The sequence below is a fragment of the Chelonia mydas genome, chromosome 1, assembly GCF_015237465.2.
Source record: "Chelonia mydas isolate rCheMyd1 chromosome 1, rCheMyd1.pri.v2, whole genome shotgun sequence".
Lineage (NCBI taxonomy): Eukaryota > Metazoa > Chordata > Testudines > Cheloniidae > Chelonia > Chelonia mydas.
Window position 1 is genome coordinate 318746060 of NC_057849.1, and position 23300 is coordinate 318769359.

General features: G+C 44.2%; 1 protein-coding gene across 14 annotated transcripts in view; it reads right to left on the reverse strand.

Annotated features, from left to right (window-relative positions):
- KIF21A (kinesin family member 21A) overlaps positions 1-9889 on the reverse strand; it is a 165434-nt gene extending 155545 nt beyond the window's left edge. For 6 of the 14 annotated variants that reach the window (XM_043551328.1, XM_043551317.1, XM_037889113.2 and 3 more), the window contains exon 1: positions 9406-9776. In XM_043551328.1, coding sequence (XP_043407263.1) covers positions 9406-9449 — 44 coding nt within the window. In that variant the 5' untranslated portion in view covers positions 9450-9776. Of the gene's footprint in view, positions 1-9405 lie in introns of all 14 variants that reach the window. The other 8 variants (XM_043551302.1, XM_037889108.2, XM_037889116.2 and 5 more) reach the window with 2 other exon arrangements.
- Positions 9890-23300: the final 13411 nt, after the last annotated feature.

Here is a 23300-nt window from a genome sequence, read left to right on the forward strand (position 1 = left end):
AGCATTTATGGCCTTCTGAGACTGCATGCATGGGCAGCCTTTGACCTTTGGTAGGGAAACATTTCAGATGCTAAATTTTAAGTAGCATTAATAAATTACAGAACTTTAAAAAAAGCAAAATTCTGAAACATATTGTATGCCCTTTTAAAAAATTCCCAGGCTAACACATAAGCCTCCTTTAGGAAACTATGTTAAAAAGCCCTTCCACACCCTTTACCAAACGGATTCACATGTGAAAAACCCCTCTAGGGTCCTCCATTTACACAGTGTTCCCTTGTTTAATACCATCACCATAGCAACATGCTTGAAAGCTAAGGCCCCACTTCTGTGTTTAGTCATGCTGGGGCAACTGCAGTGATTTCAGTAGGATTTCATTGGTGTAACGAGAAGTAGACTGGGCCCTATGAATCCCTGACAGCTTTTATAAAACAACACATTTAGAAAAGTTTTAATCAGCCAAGAATGAAAACAGAACTTTGGATGAATGGCAAAGGAGAAGGGCACAGAAGAAGAATGGCAGAAGTCATACTGTTGTTACTGCTGTTCTGGGTTTATTGCTTTAAGTATTGTTTGCATTTGTTTTTTAGCCGAACTCATCTATTCTCCCATTCAGAGAATGTCTCTTATTTTGCTTAGTCATTCATAATTTCCTTAGTCTGTTATATACTGGTTTTGCCAAGTATTTAGAAAGGTGCTGTACTACCAAAGAAAGAATTCACTGCTGCAAGAGCCCTGCCAGCACAGACAGACTAAACCTTTTCAGCAGTTGATGAAAGTGCACCCACAGCAGCTCACCTTTTCCTGTCATGCCTAATTACTACTGGGGCAGCCTGATATAAAAGCCAGAACACCAGTGAACATCTCTGAATGTACAGCAACAGCTATACATAAATGCGACGGGGTGTCCACCCCACACAAGGCCTGAAGGGAAATTAGGTCATTGAAATTAGGCTGCCACTGGAGGAAACCAAGGGAATGCTAGGGCCTAACTGCAAATGAAGTCCAGCTGGGGGGGGGGGAGGGAAGAGGAGCAGGATCTATGAAGAGAGAAAGATGTCAGGCTGGGGGAGGAAACCTGCACTCCCTGATACATGGAGGAAGGTGTAAGGGGAGAGTAGGAAACAATCCAGAGAAGGGGTAATGAGGGCTGGAAAAGTAAAGCCCAGAACTGCTGGGTTGAGGTTCCCTGGACTGGATCCTGGTGTAGCAAGTGGGCTGGGGTTCCCCTAGCACAGACCAGGCAGCAGGGAATGGACTACCTGGGACAGTTTGCCTCAAAGTGCTTCCAATACCCCAGAAGGGGGGAGAACTTCCATATGACTTAGCTGGAGGGCTAAGGTATGAAGAGGACAGGGCTGCTGCTTCTAGTGCATGAGAGGCCACCAAGTACTGATGGATAGCGTAACTGCAGGAAGGGGTATCAGGTAGGTGGCAGAGCTAATTCCCCGGAGGAGCCACAAGGAGGCACTGCTGACCGGTGAGTAGCGCCATCCCAGTCACGATAAAATATCCTAAAAGCAAAGAGGGTGAGGTTATGGGGGAAAGGAATGAAAATACACTTGCTTCACAAATTCTTAACAGAAGTTACTGTTTAGCTTTTCAACAATTTACAGGTGGTAAGCAAAAATTCAGAAACGAAGTCTGAAGTGGACAGTATACTAGTAAAGCAGTATTTGGAGCAATAAATAAAAATGCTAATATTCCCCAGAAAATAAAAATATAGAGAACAGTATTAAGGAAGGGTGAGATATTTAAAGGCACTTAGGTCACACAACTCCACTAACTCCCTTAGGAACTTTAAAATCTCACCCTAAAAATACACTTCAAGAGAAACGAAGGAACAGACACTGCTGAGTGTGTGCATCACATGCAAATAAAAAATATGATCCAACTTTAGCTGCGGAAGTCATAAAAGGAGAAAAGTCAAACTATTATTTCCTGTCCCTCAGTCCGAGAGCGAGTTCATGTTAATTTCACAGCAAAGCATGACGACAGATTTCCGCATGCCCCAAGCAATGTAACTAATGGATGATCAACTTTCATGGGGTAAAACATGACTGTTAAATTTGGTGCAGATGGTGGTGTGCATTTTTTGTGCTAAAATGCAAATATGTTGGTGGGTGTATTATAATGTTTGGGGAGGTTTTTTACGCTTAAATATTTTCATGATAGCATAAGCTCTTGGATGCAAAAAATCAATATTAAATACTCCCTCTTGAAAGCAAGGAGAGACAGCAGAGCTTACAGAAAAGAAAAAGAATGAATAATGTTATGAGTCAATATTTTCTTATTGTGTGGTTCTTCTTTTTTTACACACACACACACACCCCTCCCCTAAGTAGTACCTGCTAATACTTGACATTGGTGGATATATTTCTGCCTTTAGACGTACATACTACAGGCATATTTATTGAGACTACTGAATTTCATTCTTGCCAACCAGTGGGTGCAATTTTTGCTAAGAAATCGTGGGTTGTAGCCACATATGAATGTCACTAATTAATAAAGATTATCAGATAAAAAGAAAGTCACGTATCCTTTCTGGTTGAAGACAGTCAGTACTGTTCATTTCCATTGTTTATCTCCTTGCAGGACAGTTTACACAGTAGATGTATGCTTGGTGCTTGTAGGGTGCCTGTGTGGTCTCCCTCCGAACCAGAGGTGAGGAGTCACCCTCAGCACCTGAGTGGGCAGAGCCAGGCCAAGCTTACTCCACCCCCAGGAAGGGGAGGGGTGGAACAGGAAGTACAAAAGGCGAGGCCCTTAGCCCAGTGAGGGGAGCATCAGAGAGGGAGACGGACACAGGCTGCTCCCCGTGGACCCTACTGCCAAACCAGGGGATGCCCTGGACCAGGGGAAACCTGACCCAGAGGAGGGACTCAGGTTACCAGAACTGCCGGCTGCAAAGTACCCCGAGGAACTGGTGGAGCCAGGCAGCGACCCAAGCCTGACGCTGAGCTGGAGCTACCGGGGATACCAGCAGCTGAATACCCCGATGAGTTAGAGGAACCAAAGGGAACCACTCGAGAGACTGGGTAGGAAGTAGCCCAGGAGTGGAACTGGACAGTGTGGTGAGTTGGTGTCCGGTCAGCATGTTGCAGACGGATCCCTGCTGACCCAGTGGTGGGACCCTCTACTCTCGCCACTGTCAGGGCCCTGGGTTGGAACGCAGTGGAGTCGGGTGGGCCTGCCTTCCCCTGCCACCTCACCTCAGGTGGCAGAACCCCGATAAAGCGCTAAGGACTCTGGCCGGCGCTCCCCTGCCTGAGGGGCGTGCCACGGACTCTTGCCGGTGCTCTGTTGTCATGCCAACTGTGATGTCCCACCTCCCTCCACTAATTCCCCATTGACAGAGAGGTATGACCAGGGTCTTTCGGCAAGGCAATAGCTCCCTGCCACTCCCTAGCAGCTCGGCAGACTAACAGACCATGCTACAGCGCTGTACAGGCCGAGTATGAAGTCAAGGTCCCTGAAGAGATTATGTAAATTTACAATGTACAGCTGAAGGGTTGCAAGATGGTAGCCTCTTATATACATGCTTCTCTTTACTACCATGGGCTGACTGATATCAAGTGTAGGACAAGACAGGAGTAGAACAGCTGCAAGCAAGAGTGCTTCAAATCACATCTTGCCACAAATATAGCTGGGTTTCTTTTTCTTCTGTTATCTTTCTCCTCTTCAGCCAATTTATTTGATATTTGTTGGGGAGAGGCAAGAATTAGGGCTTACAGGTCTTTTGAATGCCACAGAAAAATCCAGCAGCCAAGTAAACTTCCATCAGCTCTGCAGTCCCCCTCCTCTCCACTTCACTCCAACAGCTTCAGTCCTCTCCCCCACCTACTTCTCCAATGACCAAGGTCCTACTGATATCATCAAAGACCAAAAATGATGATACCCACCAAGAGTTCCCATCCCTCACTCAATTGGCTCTCTTGTTTCAAGTCACCAGGCTTACTAATCACCACCTCCTGGTCAAGTTCAAGGTCCTTTTGTCTCTGCAAATCTTCCTCAATTTATATGCCAGTTTCAAAGTAGTACACTCTTCTGCTCAAGCTTGTTCTACGCCTTCTTGTTTCTCTTCAAACCTTTTCAACCACTTATGCCACATTTCCTTGGGAGGGTCTTCATCCTTCCCCATCCCCATAGCTGTTCCCAGCCCTCTCCTCTTCATGTTTACACTCTTCCTCCAAGAGGCTTCATCATACTCATGGTTTCAACTATCCTCCCTACAGCAATAGCTCCCAAACCTATCCATCAATTCCCAACCTCCTATTTCTGCTCAGTATGCCTTTGATGCCTCCTCTTAGACTTCCTACCATGATTAGAAATTCAATATGCATCATACAAATCCCTTCTTTTCCCCATCACTGGTTTCACCTCCTCTGTCCTCCCTGCAACCTCATGATATCTTTCCTCTTCTCCCTAAACCATCTCTAAACTCTCACCAAATCCTGTCCTCCCTTTTCATTCCTACCACAAAAGTTCTTGTCCGTACCTTAGTAATCTCTCGCTTGATATACTGCAGCTTCCCCTTCTCTGCACCTCCCCCCCTAGTCTAACTAGGTCACTCCCCTCTATTAGTTTCTTTTTATCTTCCATGTCAAGGATGAGTGGGGCCAGACAGCGCGCTGCTTGCTACTCTTTGTGGAAGTGACTTGCTTTTCCCCTTGCTGATAGTGATGGAAATATGCTCCTGGGCCACAAAGGGTATATCTACACAGCAAAGAGAAACCCACAGCTGGCCTGTGCCAGCCAACTCAGGCATGGGCTGTGGGGTTGTTTCCTTGTTGTGCAGACTTCCAGCTCAGGCTGGAGCCTGAGCTCTGGGACCCCCTCACCCCACAGGGTTGTAGAGTCTCAGGTTATTCTTTGCTGTCTAGACATACCCAAAGGGAATTAACTCCCTCTTCTCCATGAAAAACAATTCTCTGCATTTTCTGCTCTGAGCACAGTTGCCAGAAGAGAGGCTGAGAGCAGCTCCACTGGGAATGGGGGGGGGGGGGGGGGAATTACCCCCAGTAAACCCCACAGATACTAGACACAGTTAGATGGGCGGGTGAAAGAGGAAAAAAGAGGGGGTGGGTGTGATGGACTGGGGTGGTATCTAGCAGGGAGAAGAGAATTTGGATGTGAACTGAAGGGAAAAGAAAAAGGAGACTGGGTAAAGACAATGCCAGGAGGAAAAGAAAATGGTAGGGAGTAGCATTAAAAGCATTTGGCATATCCCCTGCACAGAAATATTGGGATGAAACGCTTCCCTCCAAAAGAAAGAAAGAAAGGGGGAGGGGGGGGAAGAACCCTATGGAAAAGTGGGAAAAGCACTTTGTTGTAAAATGAAGGTTAGAGAGAGATTTTAAAAAAATTAATGACCAATATTCTTATAAAGGATGTTAGAGACACATGACTTTAACTTGGTAACAGTGTTAATCAATAGTACACCAATGAACCAGTTCAAAATATGCAGATTATCTAAATAATTAATCTGTTTGTTCACTCCTAGTCAGCTAGGCTTCAGCAGCATTCCTGAAACTGAATGAAACTAGGTACCCAGTTTAGTAACTGCCATACATTATGTCACTTTGATTAGATAACAATGGCACTTGGGGCCAAACAGAAAAAGTTAAGATTTGTATTAAATGCTTGTTTTCAGTAATTTGTTTATATATAACCAAAGTGCCTCTCTTTCTTTGAGAAATCCATATTGGACAAATCTTTCTTCCATCATGAAAACATTATGAATTTCATAGCTTACTCTGCATAGAAGACAGAGCAGATTAATTTTCACACATGAGAAGGGCATTCAAAAAATGCACTACAGCAGTTCCACAGTCACAAAAAGGTAGTTTTTACATTTAAAAATAGTCATATGATTAGATTATAATGGGGACTTTCTGATTTTTAACGGAAAACAAGCATGTCTGACAATTGTACACAGTCATGGTCACACAGACTAAAAGCAAAGCTCTTTGTGAAAGTTGCACATAATCATCAAAATTGTAAATCAGCCTCTTTCAGTGGAGGCTGACAATAGTGAAAGAATTTTTCTGGATTGCAGAGTTTATCTGCCAAAATACTTGCAGGTCTCATGCTTCACTAAACTGGAATATCTGGTACATCATTCATTACCCAATAATTATGCAAAAAACTCTGAAGCAATTAGTGTGCAAGAGGATAGCTTAAGGGTGGTGATAATTGGAAAGAAAAGATCATTTTCCATCATACTACAGCATGTTATACTTCACTTTATTTCATTAGTAGGTCTGGAAAAACAGTTTACTAAACCTTTTACTTTACATTACATCCAAAAAGTATAGAGCACGGGTTCTCAAACTTGGGGTTGGGACCCCTCAGGGGGTTGTGAGGTTATTACATGGGGGGGTTGTGAGCTCTCAGCCTCCACCCCAAACTCCACTTTTCGTCCAGCATTTATAATGGTGTTTAATAGATAAAAATGTGGTTTTTAATTTATAAAGGGGGTAGCACTCAGAGGCTTGCTACGTGAACGGGGTCACCAGTACAAAAGTTTGGGAACGACTGGTACAGAGTAAACATCAGCATGTTCTTTTCTGCACCAGCTTCAATGCAAATGTGCCCTTTAAAGACCTTACCTTTGCTATAATCCCATTTATGAATATATATGGTACCATGACATAGCAAGCAGTCACGGAAACATTCATAAAACTAATTAAGGCCCCAATTCTCCAATTTGCTGCACCAATGCAGATCCTCAAAGTCAACTGAAACCCATTGAAGTCACACTGTCCCTGCAAAATTGAGCAAGTACTGTCATTAGCTGAAATACTCTTCTTTCAAAACACTGAAAAGAGAACTTAAAATGAAGCTCTGTACATAGTTACTGGTATTGTGTCCATTTAAAAAACCTGGATCAGAATGGCTTCTCTTAGAAATCTTAAGAGCAGAGAGATAAATCTGGTGCATGAAGAGTTAACCCTCCAAGGGATGTAGGTAGAAAGGAAGATGGGTGTAATCCCTCATTATCAAACTGCACTGAGATTTGGAGGATTAAGATGTTTGCTGATTATATTTTGAGAATATACTTCGTAGTATTTAAAATTGATCCCAGAGCCACAAAAGAAGCCTTTAATTCAGTTGCCTATTTTTAATTCACTTTTACTATCCTGCTCACCATATTTTTCTATCCTATTTGTCAAATGTCTGCAAATACAAATCCATTGGTACCAGAAGGCTTTGTTTAGCTCCTAGCTACAACAACTACACATAAAAAATGTGCTATCCTGCACCAGAAAAATACCTTCTCAAAACAACATATGAAATATTTTTGGGGGGGTGAAGCAGTTGTTTCAACACACCCTGTTTTTAAAGATTACACCTCTGAATTACTTTTGTTTATAGAAACATCCTGCTTACAGAATAGAATATCTCTTTTCAGTGTTTTCCAAGCAAAGCATTTCAACAAATGACAATTTGCTCAAGTTAACAGGAAGAATTTCTCCTAACAGAAAACACTACTGTAATTGAGATATTGATTTTAAAACTGATGCAGCAGTTCTCCAACTGTGGGTTGGGACCCCAAGTGGGTCATGACCCCATTTTAATGGGGTTGCCAGGGCTGGCATTAGACTTCCTGGGGTCCAGGGCTGAAGGCTTCATCCCTAGGCAGCAGGACTCAGGCTTCAGCCCTGGGTGGCGGGGCTCAGGTTATAGCCACTCTCCTCCCACCCCCATGGTTAAAGCCCTTGAGCCTCAGCTTTGGGCCCCTTCGCCAAATCCCCCTTCCTGGGATCGTATAGTAATTTAGGTTGTCAGAAGGGGATCACAGTGCGATAAAGTCTGAGAAACACTGGTACAGCATCCATCATATTTCATTGTTTGTGGGCTTGCCTCTGCATTTATTAAAAGTGTCATCCAATGGCCCCCACCTATATATCTACAATCAGCACCCAGTAACAGTGCTGTTTCTACATCTCTTGGGATACTTTGGATCCGTCCTTTGCATCTTACCATTTGGCCCTTGTCCAAACTAACGAACATTAGGGATCTGAATATCCAGTGACAGAAATGGAGCTTTTAAAGTCCTGTACATTAGCTCCAGCTCCAACATAATACACAATGAAGAATTCATTTCATTATTCAGTATAATTATTTCATATAACTCAAACCCAACTGACAGCTTGCATAGTCCAAAACTAAAAGAGCACTTGTACAAGGACTACATAAAGATATCTTAAGACAATTTAAGAAACAATTATTGAACTACTATGGAATCTTTTGAAGCAACAAAATAATCTTAGAACAGCCCTAAAATCCAGTTTCACTGACAGATTTTTATCTCTGATAAAAGATTTGAGTCATTTGAATCAGCTGACATTTTAAAATCATTTATGTCCCAGTCCTGTAAACACTTCTGTATGTACTTAACTTCATGCACTGAATAGTCTCATTAAAGTCAATGGGACTTTCACAGTACATGAACTTCAAGACTTGCACAGGTCTTCCCAGGAATGAGGCCTTTGCCATCCTAAAATACTAGAATTTTAGAATCTAATCCTGCAAGCATTACTGATGCAAATAGCACCATTGAAGTCACAGAGGTTATGTTAGTAGAGAGCATTCATGAGTAAGGGTCTGCAGGATTAGATTAATGGTTTGTATGCAGATGTTTAAATCTTACTGAATTAGTCAGTGGTCTCAAATTTTGTGAGAGGAACACGATTTTTTCTGAATTTTCAACCATTCCTGGGAAACACTCAATTAGAGAGATTAACATCAAAGAAGCTGATACACTTGTTCTATTGTAAATACTTCATTAATATTTCATGCAGGAAAATGATGTTGCAATTTTCCATGAGTAGAATACTCTTGTCTTTTACTCCCAGATACCGTGACCGTAATGTGTCCAGTATATTCATGACAATGCAGTCACCGGAACGTATTTCAAGATATTGCATACAGTATGGAAAATACCCACTTGTTCTTCTATTGTATAGAAACCCTGCTTAGAGTCACGATGTTTGAAATCTACGCTCAACATGTATTCACTCCCTTCACAGATGTCTCAGGCAGGAGTTTTCAGCAGGACCCCCATTCACTCCAATGCATCAAGCCGGCTTCACACGCCGCTGCAGGGTCAGTGAGTGGGGTGGGGCGGAGAGAAGAGTGCCCCCATGGGGGGCTCCCCAGAGCCGGCCCCAGCTTTGACAGGCAGCGGCCTGCCCCCAGGCCTCGCGGGGCGCTGGGTTCACGCTGCCCCGGACACCAGCAGCCACCTGCCCGCACCGCTCCAGGCCGGAAGGTCCCAAGTCCACCTGTGACCCTCCCCCGTCAGGCGCGGCGAGCCCCCCCCCCAACCAACCACCGCGCTGCCCGGGGGTCCAACCCGCCCCCGGGCCCCCGGCCGCGGCGCAGCGACCCCGGCGCCCTCACCTGACAGCGACCCGCACCGAGCTCTCGTCCTGCCCCGCCGACATGGCGTGGAGCGCGGGGGGGGCGACGGCGGCGGCAAACAGAGGCTCGTTCCGTCCGCCTCTCCGAGCCGGGGCGCGGGGCTGCCGCGCTCACCTCCGCGCTCCAGCCATTTTAGGTGCCTGGCTGAGTAGGTAGCACCGCGGCCGCGCCGGGAGGGTCCCGCGCCCCCCGGGCAGAGAGGCGCCCGAGCCCAGCGAGCGCGCTCTGGCTGGCGGAGAAGCGAGCGGCTCCCTCTGCAGCCCAGCCTGGCTCCCGCCCCCACCGCACTGACAGCAGCGGCGCCGGCAGCTCCTCTCCCGGCCGCCTCAGGTTCTCTCCAGCCGCAATGCGTAACCAGGCCACTCCTCCCTCCCCCCCTCCCCGCCTGCGCTGCCAGGGCGGAGAGCGGCTCCGCGCCGGGCGCTGCCTGCCGCCGCTGGCGGAGGACGCCCTGCTCTCCCCCGCTCACAGGCTCGCCCCCCCCCGAGCTTGTCCAGGTTTTCCAGCCGGGGCGGACAAGCTTCAGCCCCTGCTGAGCCTGTTCTCCCCCCCCAGAAAAGCCACTTCCACTTATTTCTTCCCCTCCGTGGGGCAGAACGAGCTGGGTTTTTACTCCAGAGCACTGCGTGTTCTGCATTGCCCCTATGTCATCATCTGCAACGTGCCAGAGCCCTGCAGCGCTCCCCGGCTTTGTTTTGTCTGGCAAATTGGTTCAGAAGTTCCCCACCACTCTTCTCCCAGCTTTAACAAACTGCCTGGTTTTGACATTTGGAAACGTATGGGGGAGGACACTAATTTTTGATGCCAACAGCAGCCCCGCTAGGAAAGAGGCAGGGTTTTGCTTGAAACAATTCACATTCTTGAGTAGGATTTTCCATCAGAATAGGCCCATTTTTGAATTTGTAATGATAGGCAAGGTTTTTAGTCTGTGAAAAATGTGCACACCCAAGCCTCAATCTTACAATCAGATCAGTGCAGGAAAACTCCTTTCCCACATCGAGCTGATTGCAGGACTGGGGCTCTAGCCACATCTGTGACTCTTTACAGGAACAAATCCCCTGCCCTGAAGAAATTTCAGTCTACTAAAGCAGTACTGAATTATTTCTTTGGGGCTTAAACCTCCTCACTTTTCCTTTGCTATTTTTTCCTCTATTTTTTCCCTTAGGAATATTGTTTGACTGCAAGTTGCTACATAAAATATTGTATAATCTTTCCTTTAACTTTATAAAATGTTCTATACTAAGATCACCCAGCATTTTACAAATATTAATGACAGGCCCCTTAATATTCCTGTGAAGTATGTATTATGTACCCAATGATGGAGAAACTGACTAAGGCGCAGAGAAGACAAACCTAGTCACCCAGGGAATATGCAGCAGAGACAGAAGTAGAACCTGAATCTTCCCAGGGCTGTCTGTGCTTTAGCCACAGACCATTCCCTAGATCTGATGCCCTCGGGCAGGTGTCTCACTTCTAACCCTTCCTTTAATATATGTTTAAGAAAGTGAATATTTAGACTGAATAGCAGCAAAAGGTTCTCGAAAGTGGATTGCATTAGGCTGTGGAACAGTCTCTTGCAGGAGTTGTGGAAGATGCATAATTTAGGGGTTTTTAAATTATTTTAGATTAGCTAATAGAGAAGGAAAGAATAATTAACAGGAGGAGAGTTTATTGCTGGAGATTCTCTAGGTTTTAGTCAGGACAAAGTATGGGCCAGATCAGATGAGAATCATTCACATAAAGAATCCGACACAGCAGAAAAGGGCAGACAGTGACAAGTTTTTAAAGTGATTGTACACAAATGCTAGAAGTCTAAATAATAAGATGGGTGAACTAGAGTGCCTCGTGTTAAAGGAGGATATTGATATAAATAGGCATCACAGAAACCTGGTGGATTGAGGACAATCAATGGGACACAATCATTCCAGGGTACAAAATATATCGGAAGGACAGAACAGGTCGTGCGGGGGTGGGGGGGCACGAGTGGCACTATATGTGAAAGAAAATATAGAATCAAATGAAATACAAATCTTAAATGAATCCACATGTTCCATAGAATCTCTATGGATAGTAATTCCATGCTCTAATAAGAGCATAACAGTAGAGATCTATTATCGACCACCTGACCAGGACAGTGATAGTGACAATGAAATGCTAAGGGAGATTAGAGAGGCTATCAAAATAAATAACTCAGTAATAGTGGGGGATTTCAATTATCCCCATATTGACTGGGTATACGTAACCTCAGAAATAAATGCAGAGACAAAATTTCTTGATACTTTACATGAGTGCTTCTTGGAGCAGCTGGTACAGGAACCCACAAGGGAAGAGGCAACTCTTAATCTAATCCTGAGTGGAGCGCAGGATCTGGTCCAAGAGGTAACGATAACAGGACCGCTTGGAAATAGTGACCATAATATAACAACATTTAACATTCCTGTGGTGGGAACAACACCTCAACAGCCCAACGCTGTGGCATTTAAATTTCAGAAAGGGGAACTATGCAAAAATGAGGAGATTAGTTAAACAGAAATTAAAAGGTACAGTGACTAGAGTGAAATCCCTGAAAGTTGCATGGACACTATTCAAAGACACCATAATAGAGGCTCAACTTAAATGTATACCCCAAATTAAAAAACACAGTCAAAGAACTAAAAAAGAGCCACTGTGGCTTAACAATTATGTAAAAGAAGCAGTGAGATATAAAAAGGCATCTTTTAAAAAGTGGAAGTCAAATCCTAGTGAGGTAAATAGAAAGGAGCATAAACAAAATGTAAATAAAATGTAATAAGAAAAGCCAAAAAGGAGTTTGAAGAAGAGCTAGCCAAAAACTCAAAGGTAATAACAAAATGTTTAAGTACATCAGAAGCAGGAAGCCTGCTAAACCACCAGTGGGGCCCCGGACCATCGAGATACAAAAAGGAGCACTTAAAGTCAATAAAGTCATCGCGGAGAAACTAAATGAATTCTTTGCTTCAGTCTTCACGGCTGAGGATGTTAGGGAGATTCCCAAACCTGAGCCGTCCTTTGTAGGTGACAAATCTGAGGAATTGTCACAGATTGAAGTGTCACTAGAGGAGGTTTTGGAATTAATTGAGAAATTTAACAAGTCACTGGGACCAGATGGCATTCACCCAAGAGTTCTGAAAGGACTCGGTTGTGAAACTGCGGAACTATTAAATTATGGTTTGTAATTTGTCCTTTAAATCAGCTACTGTACCCAATGACTGGAAGATAGCTAATGTGACGTTAATATTTAAAAAGGGCTCTAGAGCTGATCCCAGCAATTACAGACCGGTAAGTCTAACGTCAGTACCGAGCAAATTAGTTGAAACAATAGTAAAGAATAAAATTGTCAGACATATAGAAGAACATAAATTGTTGCGCAAAAGTCAACATGGTTTCTGTAAAGGGAGATCATGTCTTACAAATCTATTACAGTTCTTTGAGGGGGTCAACAAACATGTGGATAAAGGGGATCCAGTGGACATAGTGTACTTAGAATTCCAGAAAGCCTTTGACAAGGTCCCTCACCAAAGACTCTTACATAAATTAAGTTGTCATGGGATAAGAGGGAAGATCCTTTCATGGATTGAGAACTGGTTAAAAAGACTGGGAACAAAGGGTAGGAATAAATGGTAAATTTTCAGAATGGAGAGGAGTAACTAGTGATGTTCCCCAAGGGTCAGTCCTAGGACCAATCCTATTCAACTTATTCATAAATGATCTAGAGAAAGGGGTAAACAGTGAGGTGGCAAAGTTTGCAGATGATACTAAATTGCTCGATAGTTAAGACCAAAGCAGACTGTGAAGAACTTCAAAAAGATCTCACAAAACTAAGTGATTGGGCAACAAAATGGCAAATGAAATTTCATGTGGATAAATGTAAAGTAATGCACACTGGAAAAAATAACCCCAGTTGTACATAAAATATGATGGGGGTTAATTTAGCTACAACTACTCAGGAGAAAGATCTTGGAGTCATCGTGGATAGTTCTCTGAAGACGTCCACACAGTGTGCAGCGGCAGTCAAAAAAGCAAACGGGATGTTAGGAATCACTAAAAAAGGGATAGAGAATAAGATGGAGAATATCTTATTGCCCTTATATAAATCCAAGGTACGCCCACATCTTGAATACTGCGTACAGATGTGGTCCCCTCATCTCAAAAAAGATATACTGGCATTAGAAAAGGTTCAGAAAAGGGCAACTAAAATGATTAGGGGTTTGGAACAGGTCCCATATGAGGAGAGATTAAAGAGGCCAGGAATTTTCAGCTTGGAAAAAAGGAGACAAGGGGGGGGGGGCGCGATATGATAGAGGTATATAAAATCATGAGCGGTGTGAAGAAAGTGGATAAGGAAAAGTTATTTACTTCTTCCATAATATAAGAACTAGGGGCCACCAAATGAAATTAATGGGCAGCAGGTTTTAAAACAAAAACAAATAAAAGGAAGTTCTTCTTCACACAGTCAATCTGTGGAACTCCTTGTTCCTGAGGAGGTTGTGAAGGCTAGGACTATAACAGGGTTTAAAAGAGAACTGGATAAATTCATGGAGGTTAAATCCATTAATGGCTATTAGTCAGGATGGGTAAGGACTGGTGTCTCTAATCTCTGTTTGTCAGAGGGTGGAGATGGATGGCAAGAGACAGATCACTAGATCATTACCTGTTCTGTTCACTCCCTCTGGGGCACCTGGCATTGGCCACTGTCGGTAGACAGGATACCGGGCTGGATGGACCTTTGGTCTGACCCAGTATGGCCATTCTTATGTTCTTATCTTTTTAAAATATAATTGTAACCCATCCACATTGGGTGGCAACATCTGGTACAACCATGTTAGCAGAGAATAATTTCTATGTCAGTTTTCATATTTGAGAACACAGCTTCTCTCAGACTAGTATGAATAAGAGAGAAGGTCCATGTGTTTTTCTTGAGTCACAGGCTATGTTTTAGTGAAATGGATAAACTTAGTTGATTCTTATAAGAAAACCTCCATCTAGCACATTAGGAATGCTAAAACACCACACAGGTTAAAGCTAGATTTGATTTCATATACCTATACAATATCAGAATCAGGACTTGCATTATTAAAGCATATTTAATCTTGTAGGCCCCACTACTGCAAAGATTTTAAGCATGTGTATAATCCCACTGGCACCAATTCTCCACAGTCAGAGCTGTGCCCAAACCCAGTGGACAGTAGCAGCTGCAGGGGGCTGACTGGAGTTCACTCATACTCAGCCACTAAGATCTGGGTCCTACCCTAATTTCTGACAGTGGCATAAAATTTTAAATTATGCTAGTTAGGGACCAGACATACGGGCGCTCATCTCCACCATGTCCCCTTCCATCCTCAGAGCACCCCCTACACACTCAACACATCCCCTCCTCCCACTGACATGGTGAAGGTGAATTTAACAGACTGAAGAATATGGTCCAATAGAAGTATTCACATGACTAAACACACATGTAAGTTTTTTCAGTACAGAGGCACTGTGCCAAAGAACCACAGCTCACAATAGGGCTAAATAGGAAGTCAAATTTCAGTGTCAAAAGAAGAAAACCTTCTCATTTTGGGCTTTTTTTAAAAAAATTTTCTACAGTATGTACATGTTCCCCATCCTGAATGACTTAAATCAGTATTTTCCCCAGGGATTGAAATGGCGGGGGGGGGGTGTTCAAATTTAGGGGGAAGAGAGGGGTTAGGGCCGATGAGGGGTGAGACCATGAGGGTTAAGGTGGCTCTATGGCACCATAGTAAAAACTGAAAAAAATGTTTCATGACCATTTAATTAGATTTCACTCATGTTACAGGGATCTGTAAAAGCTACGTAGAGGTTGAGTAGAATCTATAAGTCGCTACTGAGGATTTTTAAGAAGCACGTTTGTGTACTTTTTCGGTTGTCTTAACAAACACTTCTTGTCCTCTTCACTTAAGGATTCAATATAAATGCCTTCATTACTCAATTTCTGGACTGAAGTCTTTGCTTCTTCCAGTACTTTTTCAATGGATAGCTCTCTAATTGATCCAAATGTAGCTTCTATTGCTGCACAAAGATCTACTATTATTGTAGCAGATGCCTGGATGGCATTGTTTAATGACCCAAGTGGTTTCAACAGTAGACTTACAAAGGAGAGAATGGCAGGGGGTTGGACTCGATGACCTCCTGAGGTCCCTTCCAACCCTGATATTCTATGATTCTAGTAGCAAAAGTAATTCACCAGCCTCACTACTTAGATCCATCCCATCTTGGTAGATACTTTACAAAGCCAGTAATAATGGCTGGAGTAATTTTAAGACAACAGCCACGGATTGCTCATGAGAAAGCCAGAGGGTTTTCCCAGGTTGGACTAGTTTGAACTTCAGTCCCCAGTGTATCTTCTACATTTTCCAAGATATTCAGTCTTTTTGGACTCTTGCTGAAAAAGGAATTTAATGATTACATTTATAGCTTTTTTAATGTCTTTTGAAGAGTCTGCAGCTCATACTAGTGCTAGTTGGAGTAGATGGCCTCTGCAGTGTGTATAGGACAGATTAGGGTTACACTTTTCTCTGAGCAAAGCTTGTACTCCCACCATTTCTTCTAGAGAAGTTTGCAGCTCCATCAAATGCACAAGCAGCCATCTGTTTGGGGTCCAATTGACAAGCATTTAACTCTTCTAAGATGTGGATGCAGCCGATGTGTCTTCTATAACTTGAACATCTAGAAATACATCTACTGGCCTACCATGAACATCAAGATAACGTACACAATGACTTAATATTTGACACCCATTTGCATCGGTGCATTCATCAGCCAAGTATGCAAAAAAATTTTGTGGTGAGAGTTTGTCAAGGTTCCTTCCCCACTCTGAACTCTAGGGTACAGATGTGGGGACCTTCATGAAAATCTCCTAAGCTTACTTTTACCAACTTAGGTTAAAACTTCCCCAAAGTACAAACTATTTTACCTTTTGCCCTTGGACTTTATCGCTGCCACCACCAAACGTCTAACAGGTATATAACTGGGAAAGAGCCCATTTGGAAACGTCTTTCCCCCCCCAAAATCCTCCCAAACCTTACACCCCCTTTCCTGGGGAAGGTTTGATAAAAATCCTCACCAATTTGCATAGGTGAACACAGACCCAAACCCTTAGATCTTAAGAACAATGAAAAAGCATTCAGATTCTTAAAAGAAGAATTTTAATAGAAGTAAAAAGAATCACCTCATCAGGATGGTAAATACCTTACAGGGTAATCAGATTCAAAACATAGAGAATCCCTCTAGGCAAAACCTTAAGTTACAAAAAGACACAAAAACAGGAATCTACATCCCATTCAGTACAGCTTATTTTCTCAGTCATTTAAAGAAATCAGAATCTAACGCATATCTAGCTAGATTACTTACTAAGTTCTAAGACTCCATTCCTGTTCCGTCCCCAGCAAAAGCATCACACAGACAAAGAGAGCCTTTGTTTCTTCCCCCCCTCCAGCTTTTGAAAGTATCTTGTCTCCTCATTGGTCAGGTGCCAGCGAGATTATCCTAGCTTCTTAACCCTTTACAGGTGAAAGGGTTTTTTCTCTGGCCAGGAGGGATTTTAAAGGTGTTTACCCTTCCCTTTATATTTATGACAGAGTTCTTCACTTTTTCAACTGTTGAGTCTTTCACTTTTGCACCACATGCTTCTAGCCAGTCAGTTGAGTTTCTTGCAGAAAGATAGTGAGCATTTGCTGGTCTTGTTCAGAACCAGTGTTCAACTTCAGAATGAACAAGTGACAATGCACTTAACGCTGGCCTCCAGTTTGTAGTTTGTGGTATCTCTTGCTTAAATAGAAAGTATGATGCCACAGCCATGTTTGTTCGCATGAACTGTGTTGTGTCTCCAGCATTCTTAACAGCTTCATTAACACTCCACCGGTGTTGTCCTTGGTCAGTGGAGACTCAGTGTGCAGAGGTGCTTTCACATGAGTTCACCTCCCCTTGCTCGTTCCTCCAGCTGCTCACTATTCGCTCTGGCCACTGTTGTTCGTTGTGCCACTGTTCACTCCATCGCTCTGTTGCCAGTGGCCCTGCATTGTCACCTTCTGCTGCCACCTGCCACCTCTGCTAGTTGGTCTCCTGAGGTTCCACCAGCTCTCAGTGATTTCAGCTGAGCTCTCAGTGGGGGAACCTTGCTGCTAGTACAGACTGGGCCTTCTCTTCCACAGAAACACTGTCCCACAGCAGGTCTAAGCACATAGACCTGATTTCAGCTGTAGTGGTCACTTAACAAAACAAAAGACTATCTATGGAGCCTAATCAGCTCTGTCTTTAAACAGTGGAGAGGGGCAAATCAAATAGTACTTGTGACTCAGGCAGACCATCAAGCAAAACACCTGTCCCCACCCTCTCTCTTGATGCCCTCAATCAGCACAGGCTAAGTACATGTCTACTATCCTTTACTCATACAATAAGAACAACAACATTTCATTACCCGCGCGCCCCCCCCCCCCCGCGCATTCAAGTGATTTGTAACAACCCCAGCCAAAATCTATCACTTGGGCAAAGCAGCTCTGTTTGCTGGATACTTAGGTAGATTAGGTGTGAATGTAAATACAATCTGGTCCTGAAGCCTTTCCCCACCCCCCCCTCAATTCATCACTAGCTGTCAGGGAGAGCTCATTTAGACTTTGCTTACAAATCATAATCTGAAATTATTAGGTTGGCCAACATCACGGAAATGAATGCACTGACATTGTCATAAAAAGCAACAGCTGTATAAGGAAGCTGGTCTATGTTTATACTTTTCAAATCTATTCTACTTTTTCAGATACACATATTTTATCACACACTGTATATGCTTTTAAAGCGTGTATTAACGTTTCAATTTCAATTCAAATTTCCAAAGAATCACTAAACAGGCAACACTGTATGTAACTAGTTCACAATACTGGAGGGGTTGGGGAAATCCCTGCTTAAACTACACTCCTCCCTAGTATTACTCTACTGAAATCGATAGAGTTCCATTTGACTCCTGATGGAGTCCAAAGGAATTGCCCAGTTTTAGAGCATTTGAAAGAGAATTATAGATCCCATGAGTATTCCACACTTTTCTCCAAAATTTAAGCTTTTAATTTAAAAAAAAAAAATCTTTTTTTTTAGTGTTTTTCCATTCCTTCTCAAAGTAAACAAATCTGCTGTTATTCCGTTAACACAGCTGTCTCTGGGTAAATGATCATGGTAACTATCCCTCATCCCATTTTCCTTCTATAAAGAGCAACCTCTGCACCCCATCATCCTATTCACATCACTGAGGGATTAACCTTAATAAATGGGTGGGAAATCGCTCCCTCTGTTTTTATTATATATAAAACATATATGTGTGTGTGTGTGTGTGTGTATGTATGTATGTAAAAAAGTACTTTGTACTATCAACAATTCTGTTTATCTTTAATACAATTTTGTAACTCAGAGCTATATTCACAAGGGCAACTTAGGCACCTACCTGCCACTTTAGTCACTTATTTACAATATTTATGCACCACGGGCATCCATAAAACCACTGCTCAGCTGCTGCCTGAACTTGTGGGTGCCTAAAGTCCCCAGGCACTTAAGTTTCCACTGGTAAAGTCTACTCGGAGCAGCTGTGCTTTCCCTGCCTCTGTTACCCTCAGGAGTGAGATAAGCTAAAATCACCACTACCTGTGGAAAACAGTACCAGCATTCAGTTCTATTGCCCTATACAGCTATCATCATGCCAGCGAGCTCTCCCCGTCATTTCTCCAAACCCATCCTCCCCCAAGGGCCATACTCACCATGGCTAGTGCTGTATGGAAGTGAGTGAGTTCAGTAACTTAAGTTTCAATTTCCATTGTGAATACACTGACAATGTGTGTTGTATCGGCAGCCGCTGCTATTATGGACTTCAGGGTCATGCAACGCACTGCCAACCTCTGGAATTCCTTGCCAGAGGGGGTTGAGAAGGCCAGTACTATAACAGGGTTCAAAAGGGAGCTAGATAGATCCATGGAAGATAGGTCCATCAATGGCTATTAGCTAGGATGGGCAGGAATGGTGTCCCTATTCTCTGTTTGTCAGAAGCTGGGATTGGGGGACAGGGCATGGATCACTTGATGATAACCTGTCTGTGCATTCCCTTTGGGGCACCTGCCATTAGCCACTGTTAGAGGACAGGATACAGGGCTTGATGGACCTTTGGTCTGATCCCGTGTGGCCGTTCTTATGTCTCCCCATCCACACCTGAGCTAGATAATGAGGAGAAAGAAGAGGACTCGGGATGATGTGTTCCAGGAGATCCTGCAAGCCCGTGCTGCCTCAGAGAACAAGACCAGGACCTGGAGGATGATCCTTGCAAATAGCATGGAGAAGGATAGAGTGAAGAGGAGAAAGACATAGGAAAAGGAGAGGGACGTGCAGCAGGAGATGCTTGCACTTCTCAGACAGAAACAGAGATTCTGCAGACTTGGGTAGAAGCTGTATAATTGGAGTTTCATGCAGGTTCAACAATCCCATGCTCATCTCCCTCTGCAGCCCATAAAAAACTCAAATATCTGGACCTTGTTATACCCTCTCCCCAACATTCTGTGTGGCATCAGGAGTCGGTGCACTACCCTTACCACTCCACCTGGGTTGGGGGAGGGGACACTAAGGACAATCACAGCTTCACATATGCTAACCTGTGAAAGCATGTATGTGTACCTGAAAATGGAGTGTTCTTTCCCCTTCATTTATTAAGTTTTGAATATTTTTTTCCCCATTGCCTAGTTCCTGTTACAGAATAAAATGCTATTTTTTGCTGCAAAATTCATCTTTACTAGTTCACAACATAAACGGTATAGTGCTGAGCAGGATTGATACCCACCAATTTCCTATTACTTCACTTTATCACAAAACCCATACATCATTCAGAGACAATATTAATAGGTGCATGACAATGTTCTATTCCTAAATGCACAGCAGTCACTATAAGATTCATACCAGGCTGCAAAAGAACAAGGCCAGGTAGGCCATTGGGATATTTTTCTCACTGAGGTCCTATCTTGTAAGTAAACAATCAAACAACCAAAAGGCATATTCAGCTCATATTGTGCACCTGCTGAGCCTGTAGCTGAAGCAACCCTTGGTGCTATCGAGATGGCTGGAGTATCGTGAGCCGGGGAAGCAAGGAGTAGGCTGGGTATCTGAGGCTCACTATTGGCATTTCAACATTCTCAATGGTAATGCACTGGTTGGGAAAGATAGACCCTGCTTGCAGCTTTCTGTAAGAACAAAGATGCACACATCATGCATCTTCCTTGAGCAGCCCACACTGAGCTAGGGAAAGTGTCCTTGGTGATCCACCAGCACTTGCATTACCATAGAAAAGTAGCCCTTTCTGTTGACGTACTCTGTGGCAAGGTGGTCTGGTGCTAACATAGGAATATTCATGGCATCTGTCACTCTACTGCAGTTCGGGAACCCCATTGCTGTAATACCATCCACTATGTCCAGCATATTGCCCAGAGTAGCAAGAGGCAATTAATAGCCCTGAACACTTGCATGACAATGGCCCCTGTGCTGGATTTCCTGACTTCAAATTCATTCCTGACTGACTGGTAGCAATCTGGCATTGCAAATTTCCACAGTTTGATCACCATTCATTTCTCAGCTGGTCAGCGTAGACCTCATTTTGGTGTCCCTGCGCTAGAAGGGTGGAGTAAGTTCAGCACACAGATCCAGAAATGTGGTCTTGCACATCCAAAAGTACTGCAGCCACTGCTCATCATCCCAAATTTGTATGACAATGCAATGCCACCAGTCAGTGCTTGTTTCTCGGGCCCAGAACCAGCGCTCCACCATCTCCAGCTTCTCCATGAACACCACCAACAACCTTGAATTGTTTCTTTCTACATCCCACAGCAATCTAGCCTCTATGACATTGTAATGGTCCCCAAAGCTCCTCTTGTGGCTCTGCAAATACCGCAGGATCATATGTCCTGTGCTTGCAATATTCATGACAATAGTGCTTTCTTGTCAGAGATGGCAGAGAGCGAGGAGGGATGCACAGGTTTGTGTGGATTATGAAAAGAAGAAGGTGTTGTCAGGATCCCAACAAGGGCAGTCAGGGCCAATGAGCAAACCTGAGGCTAGGCGTAGCAGAGGAGTTCCTAGTCAGTTCCAGGCCAGGGTTGATACTGAAGAACCAAATCAGGAGGCGAAGTCCAAAACAAGCCACAGTCAAGCCAGAAGTTATAGTCCATAGAACAGAAATGGCAGCTACAGAAGATCTGCACTTTTGCTTGGACACTTCCTGGAATTCACCTTGGGTTTAACTTTCCATGGTCTGGGTCCACAGTGGGTCAAGGGAAGTGAAGCACAGGTTGATTACAGCTGCTGCTGGGTGGTAGCCTGGAGCTGTTAACTGCCCACTATCTCTACAGGCCTAGATTCTAGACCTTTGTGGCCTTACATTTACCCCTTACCCCCACAGGACCCAGGTTTCTCAGGACTGGCCTCATGGAAAGCTGCCACAAGGTTGGGCATATGGATGTGGGATGCAGGCTCCCAGGACCACTCTTCTGGGCCATAGCCCTCTCAGTCTATGAGGTACCAGAGGGAGTTGCGTCTGATTTTTTAGTCCAGTATCTCATTGACCACATACTCATCATGTCCTTGGACCCGCACTGGAGGGGGAAGTTGTTGAGGCTGATTAGGGAAGGGGTTGTCAATGTAGAGTTTTAAGCAGGGATATATGAAACACTGGCTGTACTCTGAGGGACCTGTATAATTGGAGCTTCATGGTCACTGGGTTGATTACCATGATCCGACATATTGATCCAGTTTAGGACACGGCCAGTTGGCATGGAGGTTTTGGGCTGAGAACCACACTTTTTACCCGATGGTGAATGCTGGGCCTTCCTGGCACTGACAGTCAGCATACCACTTGTAGATCTCCTTGGCCTTGTCCAGAGAGACCAAGAGTTCCTCTTGCACCTCATGGATCTGTTGCACCCAGTCAGCAGCTGCAGGATTGGTACAGTTGACAGGTATGGCTGGGTGGAGATGGGAGGAAACCACAGTTTGCATAGGAAGAGTTGGCCTTGCTGGTGGAGACATATAAGCAAACTCCAAAAGGGGTCAGGAGGCTTGACCAATTATCCCTGTGGAAGTTTGTAAAGCAATGCAAGTATTGTTCTAACACTCGATTTGCTTGTTCCAACTGACCATCAGTTTGTGGGTGATAAGCAGTTGATGTGGAAGTGCAGACCCCAAGCAATTGTAAGGTTTCACACCAAAACTGCAACACAAACTGTGGATCCTGATCAGTTGAGACTCACTCTGGGAGTCCATGGAGATGGATGACATGAGTCACCAAGAGCTGGGCCATCTCTTCTGCAGAGGGCAGGTACACAATGGGGACAAAGTGGGCCATTTTCTGTCAGTTGATTAGTCCTCACCGTGGTCACAGTGGGCCTGTTAGACACAGGGAGCTCAACTATGAAGTCTAGGGTAATGGCTGCCCAGGGTCTTTGAGGATAGTAGAGTGCCAAGGAGATTCAAGTGTGGCGTCTTGGTGTGCAAACTATCCTGTACCTGGTGTTGCCCCTGGCTTGTTGCCTCCAATTCGTTGCAAAAGGGCTCCTTTCCTGTAGCTGAGTGGATCAGTGATATTAGGTCTTAGGGAATCATGGCATCCAGGAAATTCTGGGGCTTAAGAATCCATGGGGACTCCATGTAAGGGGCTCTTGGCTGGCGAGATATTCCCCTTTTCAGGACAAGGCATCAGCAGTCTTGTTCTAGGGCCCCGGGTGGTACATGGTTGTGAAATTAAAGCATGTGAAGAATAGGGCCCCATGAAGCTGCCTCTCTTTCAAAACGCTCTCTGAGCGTAGGTACTCTTAAGTTTTTGT